The sequence below is a fragment of the Hippoglossus hippoglossus genome, chromosome 4 (genome assembly GCF_009819705.1).
Source record: "Hippoglossus hippoglossus isolate fHipHip1 chromosome 4, fHipHip1.pri, whole genome shotgun sequence".
Lineage (NCBI taxonomy): Eukaryota > Metazoa > Chordata > Actinopteri > Pleuronectiformes > Pleuronectidae > Hippoglossus > Hippoglossus hippoglossus.
Window position 1 is genome coordinate 10,890,446 of NC_047154.1, and position 15,195 is coordinate 10,905,640.

Genomic DNA, 15,195 nt, shown 5'->3' on the forward strand with positions numbered 1-15,195 from the left:
CTCGTCACAATAAACTACTTCCGGTTAACCTTGAGCTCCTGTTCCTCTGTGTGACCTTTTCACCTGATGGATTCATATTGTAAACAACCACACATTCACTCCACAGTCAGGAAACGTTAGTGAAAATAGGAACTCTATCCAAACAGGGTTGGTAGACAATCCTACTTTATTTGGAAAAATTATAATATATATTATTGAGAGGTTGTATATTATACACTATTGAAACGTAAAGTATTATAATTAATATTATTGTTTTTATTATTAAGTTGTAACATTGTTCTCTAGTGTAATGCGATCATAAAATTGCTTTTATTTTTTCTCCATTAATTCATTGAAAGGTGCTATATAAATAAAGTTTGTTATTTTTATCATTAGTATTCCTCCCGGGTGACGATTTATGATTACAAATTAATGTTTATTATTCCTAAAATAATTTAAAACCACCTACATGTAGAATAGTAGTCATACAAAGAGCCGTTGATCTCTGTTAAATAATAAAAAATGTTTTTTTTAATACTATGACACTGATGATTTCGCTCCTGAATGTAAACAACAGGACTTTATCATGAACAGATTAGATCTATGCAGATGTGAAAATCCATTAGCAAATTCCTCATTGGTGACAGAATTGTGCAATGTGGGTTAAACCCAAACTAGAGCTAGATACAAGTCTCAGCCAGCCTATATCAAAGATTAATATTTAATAATTTATTAATTTGTGCACAGATAGGTCCAATGCTTAGAATGGAGGAGATAGACGTTTCTAGAAACACTGGAACAAATGCCTGTATGTGTCTTAACAATAATCTAATTATTTTGGATTTGCGGGCTGCTATGATTGTATTTATGTTTGTTTGTGTATTTTTTACTTTATATAGATATGGACCTTTGTGCAATGCACTCAAATCCTTTCCAGGCATGTAGCTGCAGCAGGTCATTCCATGGAAACCCTTTCGTCGTTGGCAGAAGCTGTCAACTTCAATTAATGCACCCAGATAATTATTATTACTGATTTGTAAAGTAATTTGAGTCATCATATAGCCTAACGGAAAACAATATACTTTCACATTTTCAAAATTTTGAAAAGGATGCCTCCACTGGAAGTTATTTTTTATAGATGAACATGACTAAAGTGATCACTTGTTACATTGTATATAACTTATCTGTGTGCCCTGCCTAGATCAGGGCCTGAAAGCTCAATAAGAACTCAGGGGAAGAGATTCAAACAACAAGGAAAAATCAAATGACATTTATTATTGATGCATTGTTTCTTTTTTGATAAGCAAATCATCTGTTTTTCTTTCAGTCTAAAGAAACTTTACAATATAAAGAAACATACAAAGAACATCTTTATTACCTACACAAGACACCTAAGTCCCTAAGACAAGATTCTGAACTATCCTACCATGAAATACAAAGCAAACCCAAGAGACAGACTGCTTCATATTGAATACTGCCGTGTCATCAGAAAGGACCATGAATGGTACAGGAGCATCATTTATATTCCCTTCCCCCACCCCACCCGACCAGCAAATCTTCCTAATGGTACAGTATTATACATCACAATAGAAGTACAGAGATGGCCAACGATCGATATACACAGAGGACTGAGAGAGGATCAGTGAGAGAGCTTCAATCTATACAAAGCTATCACAGGAGTAAATAGCAAAGGACACAGTTTTTCCCCATAAGTATTACTTTTTTTCTTTTTAAATCTACTCTTAATTTAAAATTAGGTTCTCTTAAGTGTTTTTCTCCTTTTTAAAAGTTCTTAAATTGATAAAAATCCTTCATATTAAAAACTGCAATATGAGGTCACATGTTTTTTCTTGTGAGAAGACGCCCTTTAGAAAAACGATTCCGATCAATCGCAGCCAATAGTAACATTTAAACTGAAGCGTATGGAGACGAGGGCAGAGCGAGGACGCCGCAGCTCATTTGCTTCTCTCTGTCCTGTCCTCTCTCTGTCCCATCTTCCCCCCAACCAAACAAGTCTTTAGCATACAGTCTGCATTTATTGTGTTACTGTGTTTCTATACATTTTTTAAAATGGAAATTTAGCCACGCGAGCCAAATCGTCACCGCATCCGATCTCTGTGAAAAACATGGACAGTTTTATTTATAATTTACTTTCAGCTGTATTCATTGGTAGTGACTGACATATCAAAACATGTCAATGATATCAAAATGCATTATACAGTATTTACAGAAAAAGAGAAAGTAAAGAGAAAGGGAGAGAGGTTTTGAGGGAGTGAGGGATGGGAGGAAAGAGGAAAAGAAGGCAGGTGTGTGTCACTAAATTGAAGGAACACTGGAGAGAGTTCCCGGGCCACTGACAGCCAAAAACCTGGAGACCACCCTGTTGAACTCTGGGTTCAATCTGTTCACGCTGATATCAGAAAATTGATAAGTACACCCCCATCAACCATAGAGGCTACACTGGTTGTTTAGTTATTGTTGGTTTGAACACAGTATGTGCTCCTTGAAACAGTGAGTTTATCAGGCCAAGAGTACAAAACAAACAGAAAGAAACAAATTAAATAGTGAAACATGTAGCTAGGCTTCTCTTTGTGTGCAGATTTTATGGGCTTTAAGTTTCTTTTCTTTTCCTAAATTGTATACATTTAAAAAAAAAAAAAAAAATCCACAAAAAATAGGAATAAATCCACCACAATAGTATCTGATAATTGTTCCTCTTCTTTAGAATAATGTGGCAGAATGGCCTGTTAACACCCGTAGGGACGTCATTCTGCTCCCATCAGCAGCACTGCTACAGCCGTCCAATCCTCTGCATCCATTATCCGACACGCAAGAGACTCGCTGAGGGAACAGTTCGATGGGAGCTCCGAGGAGACTGTTGTTTAGCCTGGGTTCAGAAAGTGGATCATAAGGGATCTGCGAGTTCAACCCAGACTCAAAGCACGAAAGCCTCATGATTATCTCCCTGACAGTCCAGAAAAAAACTGAGGAGAGACCAGAATGAGTCCTGGGAGGAAAACAGTGCCACTCGAACGAGTCCACATTAAATGGCTGAAATCAAATGACGTGATGAAGGGGGAAGGAACCAAATTTCAGGATTCACAGACAACTTGTAAATAACAAATAATAAAACAGCCACAATACAAGCTATTGTTGTATTTACAGACGAGACGAAATCCACAGAGGAGACGAGAGGATCCACAAAATGCTGGCACCTGTCAACAGACACCTTGAACCAGAAAACAGCAATTTGTTGTGACTGTGTGGAGCGTTTTAGCTGGGATACAAAAACTTCTTAATTATAATCAATTATCACAATCTCTCTTGGTTTGATAGTTTATGGAAAATGCTGCTACAAATATCTGGAAGGCAAAGACACGAGCTACAAGTTCGGAAGGAACTTTAAAGGACAGGTACGTCAAATGAGACGGTGACAAAAAAACAAACAACAAATAACCTAAAATCATGTAAACAGAAAATCATTGTGCATTTTTTCGAGTGTGTGCTTATTCTGTCATTGTTGATGCTGCTGCTGAGATAAAATGTGCCCTTTACAGGAAATCATAACTACATTAGTAGAATAATCAATTATAATCAATTATGAAAATTATAACAATAATATTATCATCATCAACAACAACAACAAAATACAAACATTTAATGAAAACCATTCTTGCCCCAAAATAACATCATCAGTTCATCTTTTTTTTTTTCTTATTTAATATCATTCCTGCACGAGGGTTTACACCCCCGCCCTGTCAGTCAACTACTGCATGCCCTCATAAGTGATGATCAGCATGGTTTAATAGAGTGGTGGTAGATGCAATGGGGGCATCTTGATTGGGCTGTCATGACACCCATAGGGGTAGGCTTTGCGTTTGGGAGAGATGGGCTTGGAGCAGGTTGAGCTATCACTGTCCGAGGGCCCCTCGTTGGGGCCCGGCAGCCGAGGAGAAGCGGAGAGGAGACCCTTCATGTTGCTTGGACGCCGTTTTCATGTTCTCACACCCATTTTGCAGGCGTTGGGATGGGGGGCCTTATGGGGAGTCCTGCTTTCCAGGGGTATCCTCAGGTGCTGTGTGGCGCAGCACACCGTCCACAAGGAGGAGGAGGAGGAGGAGGAGGAGGAGGAGGAGGAGGAGGAAGAAGAGGAGGAGGTGGGATGGAGGGAGGAAGGTAATGCAAGATGCACCGGGGCAGACGGGAGAGGGAGATTGGGATAAGGGGGAGATGAAAAAGAAATAAAATAAAATAAAATAAAAAATAAAAATCACACACTCATCGTCATGTTGGGTGAATACTGTAAAAAGAGAGAAAAAACAGAGGGAGGGGAGAAAAGATAAGCCAAAACTATATTAAACCTCGTTCACTACCCAGTTACAGATGAAAGCATGAACCTCTAACTAAACTAAATGCCATGTCCAGTATCAGCAGCCATGACACTAAACAAACAACCCTTTCTAATTTACGGCCTATGTCAGTAAACCAGCAGCAAGCAGAGCAGAGTCCAGCCCAAGGAGAAAATGTTAGGGGGTTTCAGATCACAGTGAAGATACTGTGGCAAAATGTCAGTCTCACATTAATCACGATATGACAATCTCTCCATGCGTCAGAGAAAGCATATGATGTGGTTCTCTTCCATGCTCGTGTGCATGCATGTTGTTGTACTGGAGTTAGGTGAAGCTGGGAACACGACACTACAGGACTGACCATGACACCGAATTTAGCCACAGAGGCTGATTTAAAGATCAGATTTTGTGCGTTAAATGGACGTTAACATAATTAAGAGCTATTTTAACATATTTAAGACTTTTAAAATGTTTTCCACGCTACATCCTTGGTTTCCACGGTAACAATCGTTACCACTTGCTGACCAGTGGCACCAGATTACAAAAAGGAAATATGTCGGATAATCTATTAGATTTCCTGAGCAAGGCCTCTCAGCTCTGCTACAGATCTGCACTGAGGGGAGATTTTTGAGCTACCAAAAGATTTTGTATCACAAACACACAAATATTTGCTAAATCTCCAAAGAAAGATGACCTTGTAACTGTGGACTGTTCTCAAAGGTTTAATATTTTCTAATGGAGTCAAATGAAGAAGTGGTTCCACACAGTCAGCTGTTCTTTTTTTAGTTCGAAATATGCCTTCATTTACCCAGAATACTTGGCAAATTAGTTTTATTTACGAGAGTCAAGAACCAGACAGCTTAGTGCAAAGGATAAATGTAGGATTTGAATGTCGGCTGGATGCCTTTTAGATTGATGTGAGTCACAGTCAAAGTCTAGTTTTGAGAAACCAGACTCACCACAGACAGTTGGCACACAATGCAGTGGTTTGGGATTTCATTTTGGAGCCATCACAACTGTATCAAGTATATTGATTTCTTGTGAGTGGATACATCTGAATGTGCTGCTTGATACAAGTGGACATTTGTGCAGATACTGTAATCTGCATAAGTAAGTGATTCAATACTGTATGTGACTCTCTGCCTCATCACAGTTAGAGAGCATATTCTCTGTTTGTTCCCAGCTTAAAATGTTTGTTGACACTCACACTTTCACTTTGGAATGGGTTTAAAAAGTTGCCTGCCATCTCGCCGTCATCCCGCGGAGTGCCGGGGGGATTGTTCATGCCTGCCATGTTGTTGGGAGAATTCTACAACATGGGAAACAAACCAATAAGAAAGCAGAACTCACAAACCAGCGCACAAATAAGACGGCCAATCGGTTAGTTCGTCTTACCTTTGGCAACCCATCCATGTCACCAGAGCCTGTGGTGAGACAATAAAACAAGAGGAACCTGAGTGATTATAACTGTTAGCAGATCCTCAGCTGCTAATTTAACATCACTCCAGGATATCCAGTGCAAACAGAAAGACCCTGCCCTCTCACTGCTAATGGCCTTTAATTGAGCCATTTGTTTCAGATACAGATGAGCAGCAACTCTGCTGGCTTCACTGGCCACGTCTCACCCATCTACAGGATCAATTGCCCTCCTCACTGCCCCACTAATCTGTTTTAGCTGTGATCAATATTAAGAGGAGCGAGAACACTTCCTCCGTCAGTCACAGGGGGGCAGAGTCTTACTTCCAAAGGCCTCTGAACAAACTCCGTACAGGCTACACACACTGGACATTATATTCAACTACTCACCTAGTGACCCGTTCATATGATGCTGCTCCATACCACCCATTCCACCCATTGGCCCGTCAGGACCCGGTCCCATCGGGAACTAGTCAAATAACAAGAAAATTCATGGAGGTCATTTATTTTTGCTCTTTTCATGCTTGGAAATGAATTAGATAAACGTACAAATAAAAAAACTGATGCAATTTATTATGATTCAAAAATTATCAAACCCATGTGACTCACATTAGGTCTATTTCCACCAGGGCCGATGGGGTTCATCATTGTGTAGATGTTTTCACTCGAGTTTGTTGAATCTATGAAGAGAAAATAATTGGATGTTTAAAATCAGGCAAATGTAACACATCTTGTTCCAGAAATACTTATATTGATCTCTGTCTGTATCCAATTGGTCTAAAAATGTCAAACAATCCGGTTGGTTTGGGGGAAAATGAGAAATAATGAGCTGAGGCCACTGGAGGGGCGCTGTCTTTCACTGTGTTTAGCATTGTTTCAGTGTAATTTGGTAGTTTGTTTATTTTACAGCCAGAGAGAACCCAGAAATGTTCTTTTTTTTTGGCAGAACAGGACAGAGAACAACTGTATGTTACTTTAAGTGCCAGGACAAAATGATGGTGAATCTAACTCTCAGTCCATCTGCACAACACTCGCTGCAATGTCCAATAAAAGAGACACAATATCTTTAATTCACCAACCAGCAGATTAGACCAAGTTATCAAACAGTACATGTTGTGTCACTCCTCATGTGTCTGTCCTCAAAAGAGTAAGAGGGATGAGTTGTCCTTGATCAGGCATTAAAGGTAGTAAGTTGAGAAGAAGACCTGGTATTTGCATAGAGCGGAGAAGTGAGATCTGATCACAAGTGGTCACAGGAGACACATTCAGGACACATTTTAATGTCCGGTGTGAACAGATGAAATTTGCCTGTTAGATTCCCTGAATGTACTTGTTATGTCGTGACTGGAGGAGGGGGGGCAATACTGAGTGGGAGGTGTGCATTTTTGAGAGAGGTTTTTGTGTGTGTGTCTGTGTGTGTGTGCGCGCAGAGTCTTGGCGACTGCAGTGGAAATATGTTTTCCTCTCCCGGTGTACGTGTGCGCAGCAGCGTTTTGTGCAAAAGGTTGCCCCGGTAACGGATCACAATAGAGGTACGTATATAAATAATAAATAGTGGATACAAAAAGAAGCTCTCCGCAGGCCGACAGAAACAGAGCGTCTACAGGCGATCTGCCCACAGTGCTTTGTTTGCAGCGAATCCTCCACAGAGACATGAGAGTGACGGGTCAAAGTGGAGACGGATCAGTTGATTGCCGACAGACATGCCTCTGCTTCCCTTTCATGCTGTAATTGTCTTCACTGTGAAACATGTTTTGCAGAATGTCCCTTAAGTGGAGAATAGTAACAAAAAGTCTGATACCAAATCAAAATTTTTCATGCATGTCACATACTGAATAATGTCACATTCAGTGCAATATTTTACCTTTTTTTTATGTTTTAAACTCTGAAAAATATTCCTAAAGGCTCAGTTCCTGCAGTATTTAAAGCCCTATTTCTGCCTGTCTCCCAAAGAGAGACGTGTATCTGACAGAGAACGGGTTTGATGTTTCTGAGACAGAGCCCTCCTTCAGTGAACGCTGGATAAAAGCAGAAGTCAGAAGGGAAAGTGAAGTGTGTAACTCACCTCCGGGGCTAGGCATGATGGGAGTTCCTGGTGGGCCGCCTCCCCCTGGAGGGCCCTGAGGGGTGAAGAAGCGAGAGGAAAAGGAGAGAAGTGAGCGCTGAGTGCATGTAGATGGCAGCGTGCCTGTGAGATATCACAGCGTGATAGGTAATTTATTGCCCGTGGTCGGACACGATTCCGATACTTACCACGTAGTTGCCTGGAGATGAAGATGAATATGCTATCTATGGAGAGAGCAGATGAAACAGAACATGAGACACGGTTACTGTAAACACAGTCATACGGACGACTAAGACATGAGAGAGCGCGACTCACTGAGTTTGAGTTGGGGTTCGGCCACGGACCTCTTCCACCAGGACCCCTGGAAATGCAAACACAGGTAGAAATGAGAAGCTGGTACTAGAGTGCAGCTCGGGGCCACAATCTTCTGACCGAGTCCGACCCAAACACGAAAAAGCATTCTGTTTTTCTGTGTCCAAACCTGAGCTTTATGTTTTCCCTAATTACAGTTATCATGTCCCCGAGTCTTTTATGTTATAAGAAACATTTAGAGTAAAATAAGCTGTCAACGCCGTGACAATTAACCTAAACACTGCAGGAAACAAAAAAAACCCCCAGAGCCATGGTTTGTGATGTCACAAACCTAAAGAACCAATCCTGTCAACTTGTGGGTGAGGCTCAGTGGCTGGAAAAGGCTCCTCAGCTGCAGGTGAACTTTGATGGTTTGGAGTATGTAATTTTGTCTAATAAGCTACTGGAGTGAGACTTCAACAATAAATTTAAAAAAACCTAAAACAGGCTCATCTCTGCGAGTAACATTTGTCAAATATCATAGAAGTTTGTTTTGAGTCTACTAACATGTTCATGCCCGGCATCCCTGGCCCCATGGAGTTCGGAGGAGGCCTCATCCCTCCACCGTAGTTCTGCAGAAGAGAGGAACACACAGTCAGCGCGGCACCTCGCACCTGCTCCGTCTAAAGGTTTGAATCTTAATGAAGGTCAGTGGTGATCATGTCTCCCACTAACTAGTGTTTAATTATGCGCTCGTTTGAGCTGTGTGTGGGTTGGCTGGAGTGGGCTGTGTGTGACGGTGGACAGCTGTGTATGTGTGTGTGTGTGTGTGTGTGCGTCTGTATATGTTGTGTGTTTCTGCATGTGTGTCTCTATGTGTTCTTGCTCCCCTCTGTGTGTTTGTTTTCATCGCTGCCCAGCAGGCGGGTTTGGCTGGTGCTACATGCCTGAACTTGGGTGTGTGTGTGTGAGAGAGACAGAGAGTATGGGGGCAGGCCAGAGAGCAGCTCCACTAAGAGGAAGAGTTTTGTTCAGCAGACGATTACACTTGTCGAGCAGATGCCACACCAGCTGCTGGTGCACTAACTGCCAAAGTCACCGTGCCAGGGTGGCACAGAGAGGGGCCGGGGGGCACAGGGAGAGTGTGTGTGTGTGTGTGTGTGTGTGTCTTTGTGCGAGGTGATGTTGGAGCAGGAGGTGGTCGGGTGCAGAATGAAGCAGCTGTCTGGTGATGGTGATTCAAATGGAGCTGTTGTTTAAGCATCTCATGTACACGCTGAATCACATTGACGATGATAAAATCGATAAAAGGAAAGCAGCAGTGGTCAGACTGTGTTGGTGGCGGATCACTCAGTCTGAGTCCGTCACACTAGGTGGGAGACGGTAGGACTTCACATGAAGAACTGGCGTTGGCTCTGGTCGGAGCCAAGCTAATCATCAAAGCGCTCCTGACATTTAAAGGCAAAAAGTTATGAGCCTGGCACAACCAAAACTTCTCCTCAGCAGAGGAGACGGATAGTGCGCATGCAGTTTATAGGCTGCTGGTTTGACATTATAGCTGCTTTTATGGTGGCTCTGAATGAAGGGTAACCAAACATTGGGTTTGTTCATAAACTGTCAATGACCAAATCTGTGTGTGCGGCAGCTGCACAGTGGGAGTGCAGTGGGTTGGAAACAATAAAGGACATGAGCCACTGTCACGACTCGCTTTATTCTCACAGCCCTTTGTGTTATCATGTGTACGAGCGAGTCATATGACTGGTGCTTACCTGTGGACCCATCCCTCCCATGCCTCGGGGGGGATTCATTCTCATTGGACCTCCCATGTTTGGATGTCCTGCGGTGAGACATGGAGAGCAGCTTGTTAGCACGACAGCACTATTCACATCAGCAATAATTGTACAGCTCACTCAGAGATCGGCATGAGACTGCATAAGTGCAGCTTCTCTGAAATAACACTGCATGTGCGACTTTACCTTGAGGTCTGGTGGGGTCCAGGCTGTTTGGCAGGAGAGGCTGTGACCCGGGGATGCCCCCAGGAGGCTGATTTGGCATACGGAGGGCGGGCCTGGGGCCACCTGGGTACCGTGGAGACATGAATGGCTGCAGGAAGGAAAGGATGATCATTAGTTATTATTACCTCCACTAAAGAGGTCATGTTTTCATCACCTTTTATTTGTCTGTTAGTTTGCAGCATACACAAGACTACTGGATGCATTACTACGAAACTTAGTGGAAAGATGTGGTATTGGTCCGTTTTTTTTTAATCAGTTTCTTTAAGATAGTGTTTTTTGACATTTTCACAAATATCTAAGAGAATAGTTAATGGATCTTGGTGAAAACATATCAAGGGACTGATATCTATGAGTGTATGACATATGGTGAAACTATTGGTCCTTGGCTGTGGTATGCACTCTTCTGAGTTCTATTTATTTATGTAATTATTTTGGGATGAAATACTTCTTATAACTCTTGACAAACAGGCCTTATAATAGCACAGATATATTTGCACTTCCAACTTTCTACACTAGAGTTATGTCCACAAAAATATGCAAAAGATTTCCTTTACTTAACGTGAAAAAAAAACATGCATAAAGATATACTGACAATATCTATTTATATAGACGTGTATATATTTCAGTATACCACTGTTATTGTGAAATTCAAGCTTCATAACATCACATATAATGTACATCCGCTCTTTGGTGTTTTAACATGGACTATTCATTGTGTTTTTTTACAGATCTGCTATATTTAGGCGTTTTTGTACAGGTAAATAATTATGATATTAGTTTCCTAAATAAAACATGTACCTGCCAAACCAAACCTGTACCTGCCAATTCAGAAGCAGAAATCTTTCCATGTCAAACTAATTATTCACGGCAGAAGGGCCAAATATCTGAATCCAGTCAAACACAGAAAAACCTTATTTAATAAATGGCTCACCGTATCTAACCTGACCCCTCTTGGTGTGTTATTATTGCAGATCAGCAGGGGGAGCTATTGTGTTGAAGAATAATGCACTGTTGAAGTTTTTTTGAAAGAGGGGGCTTGCTAAGTTTTGCTAAGACCTCAGGTGGCAAAATCCATTAGGGTGAAGGTAAAGAAGATAGATAAGAGGGGGAACACATGAAGGATGGAAACTTTGCCTGGAAAAAAACAATGTGGGAGCGAGGGAGGGAGGTGGAGCAGAAAAAGATGAGAGAAACATGACAGTTGGATGGAAGAAGGAGTATGAGTGGGAACTGTTCTGCTTCTTGAACGTTTCCCTGTTTTGTGCTGCTGCCCGTTTTCCCACAGCGTGTGTGTGCATGTGTGTCACCAGACAGCAGTGCTACAAAAACACAGCCTGCATGGATGGTGTGATTCCAAACTGCGAGAAACTGAAGACGCCACCGAGACAGATGTTTGAGCACGGAGAGGGGACGAGAACAGGCTGGCCGGGACACACGCAGTGCCAGAGCACAACCGGTGAATAATGTAAAGCGCCCCGGACAGATGGTTTTCACATTTACCTGTGAGAGTGCGCTGCCGCAACTACAAATGCCCACAGCCGCGGAGCCATATTTTTCTGTCAGACGATGAGATTTAATTGCAAAAGTCAATGCAAATATTTTAGTATCAAGGGGAAACATGCTGATTTGAATGTGGATTGGGTGAGAGCTGTGTGTTTTTGTCACGGAGCATGAACAGCAGAATAATGTTCGTGTTATTATCTTCACTCGGTGGTAAGCGCAGCACAAATAGATGACAAGATGAGACTGGTTTTCACTGGTAATTATATACTGTATGTTATGTTCTGGACAGGTGAAGATAATGACGAGGAAATGAATGTAAGTCTATGTAAATTCTCTGAAGGTGACCTATGACAGAGAGTGTGTGTGTGTGTGTGTGCATAAGTGGAGAACAAGTTATATAAGTGTAGTTACCCCTTGGGGTGAGATCGGAGAAGAGACTTACTACTGTTTTCTTTTCTCTCTCTCTCTCTCTCTCTCTCTCTCTCTCTCTCTCCCCCCCCCCTCCCCCCCCCCCTCTCTCCTCTTCCTCTCCAGACCATGTTATTGTAGTGGGGTTTGTGCACAAAGAGCTGCACAGTGTCAGGCTGTGCTGCAATATTAATGGTCTATTGATGGACTATGGGATGGTGAGTGCTGGGCTGAGGGAGAGCCGAGGCCCTCCAGATGCACCTCCGCTCCTTACAGCTGGGCCAACACCGCTAAATTATTCATCCAGCCTACCATCGTGGATGCTGCCTGTCCTGTCTGTTAGCACAACAACGACCCGTGCGCTGTTTGTACACTGTGAGTGAGTGAGTGAGTGAGCAAGTGAGCGTTCTGGTTGTAGGAAACGTGTGAATAGATACTCTAGCATCATCAACTTACTGGCATTGTCTCCATTTCTTTATTTGTTATAGTTGTTATATTTGTTTATCTGGACTACAAACTGTGTATTTTATTTCCTTTATTCACTTCATTATTGTATCTTATTAATGGGGCCCTATGTTTATAAATGTGGGTGTATGAATGAATGGCACCTTTAGACTTTTAGAATAGGTCCATTGAACCGCATCCGCTGGCAGCTGCGACACGGCAGCAGTACAGTACATTGAGATATTATGGGGAAATAGCGACAGTCCACTTACCAATAAAAATGGTCTGGCTCTTGTTTCTGGGTCTTTGCTAAGAGTCTGGTAAAATTACACGTCTCGCTCAAGTGAAAGAAAGCACTTTAAGTGGACATTTCATGGACTGTCACAGTTGCCCCATAGGGTTACAATGTAGCCACTACCACCACTGACAAAAGTTTCTGTAAGTATCATTGATTTATACACCCACATTTATAAACACCAGAATTCCCCTTTAACTTTTGTTGTTGTTTTTTTTACATTATTATTATTATTATGATATTTTGATTGTAGCATGTAAATGTCGTGCCAATCAATGTAAATGAATTGATATTGAGTGAGTGAGAAGGATGGAAGGAAAAGAAGGATGGAGTTAACGTTTGTGTCTTACCTGTCCGTGAGGTCCCATCATGGGATTACTGGGGTTGTGTGGGGGAGGCTGTGTGTGAGGGGAAGGCTGAGATCCTGGTGGACCCTGGTGACGAGAGAAGGACAGAGAGATCTCAATCTACTGCAAAGATACTGGCGATCTGCTTTAGAAAAGATTAAATTAAACAAATTTACAATATATCCCTTGACAGGGTGAGCACTGGGGTTATTCATTAAAAACACTGTGGGATATGAGATTTAAAAGGAAATTTCTACCACATGCCAAAAAATCGTTTTCTCCCTTACCTTCTGTAAAAATAGCACAAGTATAGTATAGGTAATAATTTGCGTGAGAAATTCATAATTTAATCATTTGTACTTTTTTTAAGTAGAGAGCACTAGTTCACATAAAGTAAGTGAAAGCATCATTCATATAATATGCACAAGTACATTCTCACATAAATTGAAACCTGCAGTTATACATGTTTCTGACAATATTACTGAAACAAATGCTTCCATATAAATAACTATTTGCAGTAGTTGTTGTTGAAATGGTTGAATACAGTTGCCAGTCCAGCTGAGAATCAACACCAAACTCCTGCCATCTCTGGCTACTTCCTAGCCACAATTCGGTTTTGCCTGTCAGTACGATTATATTCTAACAGCTCTCATGAACCCCACAACAGAAAACAACGGAACACACCAGCATGACATCATACCCGACTACAGTGACACTGAGGAGAGACAAATGCATGGCTGCATGGAAAGATGTAACGACTATCTCACACAAATATTGAGCAGACGTGTGTCATGTGGCAAGAAACCAAAGTCCAGTGAGATCATGATGCTGTGTTTTGTCTGCAGAGTGTATGAGTGTATCTACATAAGGGCCGTCCCTTTTCAATCCAAATTAAAACATTAATTGGAACATGAGGTGAAAAGTTCATATTCAAAATGTTCAAATTCAAAATGTACAGTCAAGAAGCGCATCAGACCGTTCTAAGTAGTCTGCCTCGTGTTCCAACAGAGGGCGCTCACTATCAGTTTGACCTGTTGCATGGAGGACGCTAGCTAGCAAAGTTGTTCCATACTGGACAATCATGAAGTCAAAGCATCTGAGAAGCAGCGTACGGAAGTATACTGGGTTCTACATCGTAGACAGCAAGGTAACAAACAAAGATAAGGCTGTTTGTTGACTTTGTACCATGAAACTACATTTTTCAAACAAATCTGTCGGTTCATCTGTCAGCATTCCACCGAGGAGGCGCCACAGACAAGCAGAGCGGGAGCCACTCGATTACATTCGAACAAAATGCATCATGTCAAATCCATTCAACCTAGATTTTTTGAAAAACAGCTCTAACGAACTCTGGTAAATTACTGTATTATACAATATTTCTGCCCCCTATTGGTCAGCGTCACTTAATGCAGCTGTAATTGGCATTCGGGGAGTAAATGCAGCATGTCCAGACTAAGTGTGTTAATTACACAATATCTCTTCTGATACATCAATAAGGAGTGGATGTAAAATGATTTTTCACTGACATTTGCAGACGCTCACATTGATTTCCATGGGCAGGAATTGTTCATTTTCCAGATGAGGTCTGATCAATGCAGAAGGTGGACTTTAATCAAAGTTCGGTTACAATTGTGTAGTTACGACAAAGTATATTTCAGGTTGTTTTCCAACAAAGTCTTATTTTTAAATGCTGATGCTTGGTGCTGCTGTCCACCAATGGAAGTTTAATCCTGCTGCTGGTTTTCCCTTCACACAGAAGGGCCAAATATTTGAACCCAATCAAACATCATTACAGCACAACACAGAGAAATGAGTCCCAGACTGAAATTATTCTGTCACTTAAATGCACTCAGACTGTCACTGGTATGTGAACCGCAATGTCAGAATGTGAGTAAATGAACCCTTTCCTGAGTCCAGTCCCTCAAAACAAACAGGGTTGATTACATTAAGGTTAATTCAGTATCAGAGGAGTGTGTGACCTCTGACCTCTGTCTCTTCCTACAGTTACCTCACATGACTCCAGCTGCAGCAGCCGCTCCAGCAGAGATCTACCTGAACATCACTACAGAGGGAAGAGGACCAC

The 15,195-nt window shown here is 41.8% G+C and overlaps 1 protein-coding gene across 2 annotated transcripts in view; it reads right to left on the bottom strand.

The window, feature by feature from the left end:
* Positions 1–1,234: 1,234 nt before the first annotated feature.
* Positions 1,235–15,195, bottom strand: part of ssbp4 (single stranded DNA binding protein 4) — an 89,697-nt gene continuing 75,736 nt past the window's right edge. The window contains exons 6-17 of one of the 2 annotated variants that reach the window (XM_034584280.1): positions 13,116–13,199; positions 10,077–10,203; positions 9,870–9,937; positions 8,668–8,732; positions 8,125–8,170; positions 7,998–8,033; positions 7,810–7,864; positions 6,354–6,424; positions 6,135–6,213; positions 5,724–5,752; positions 5,536–5,637; positions 1,235–4,054 (exon numbers count right to left, since the gene is read on the bottom strand). In XM_034584280.1, coding sequence (XP_034440171.1) covers positions 3,974–4,054; positions 5,536–5,637; positions 5,724–5,752; positions 6,135–6,213; positions 6,354–6,424; positions 7,810–7,864; positions 7,998–8,033; positions 8,125–8,170; positions 8,668–8,732; positions 9,870–9,937; positions 10,077–10,203; positions 13,116–13,199 — 843 coding nt within the window. In that variant the 3' untranslated portion in view covers positions 1,235–3,973. Of the gene's footprint in view, positions 4,280–5,535; positions 5,638–5,723; positions 5,753–6,134; positions 6,214–6,353; positions 6,425–7,809; positions 7,865–7,997; positions 8,034–8,124; positions 8,171–8,667; positions 8,733–9,869; positions 9,938–10,076; positions 10,204–13,115; positions 13,200–15,195 lie in introns of both variants that reach the window. The other variant, XM_034584281.1, reaches the window with a different exon arrangement.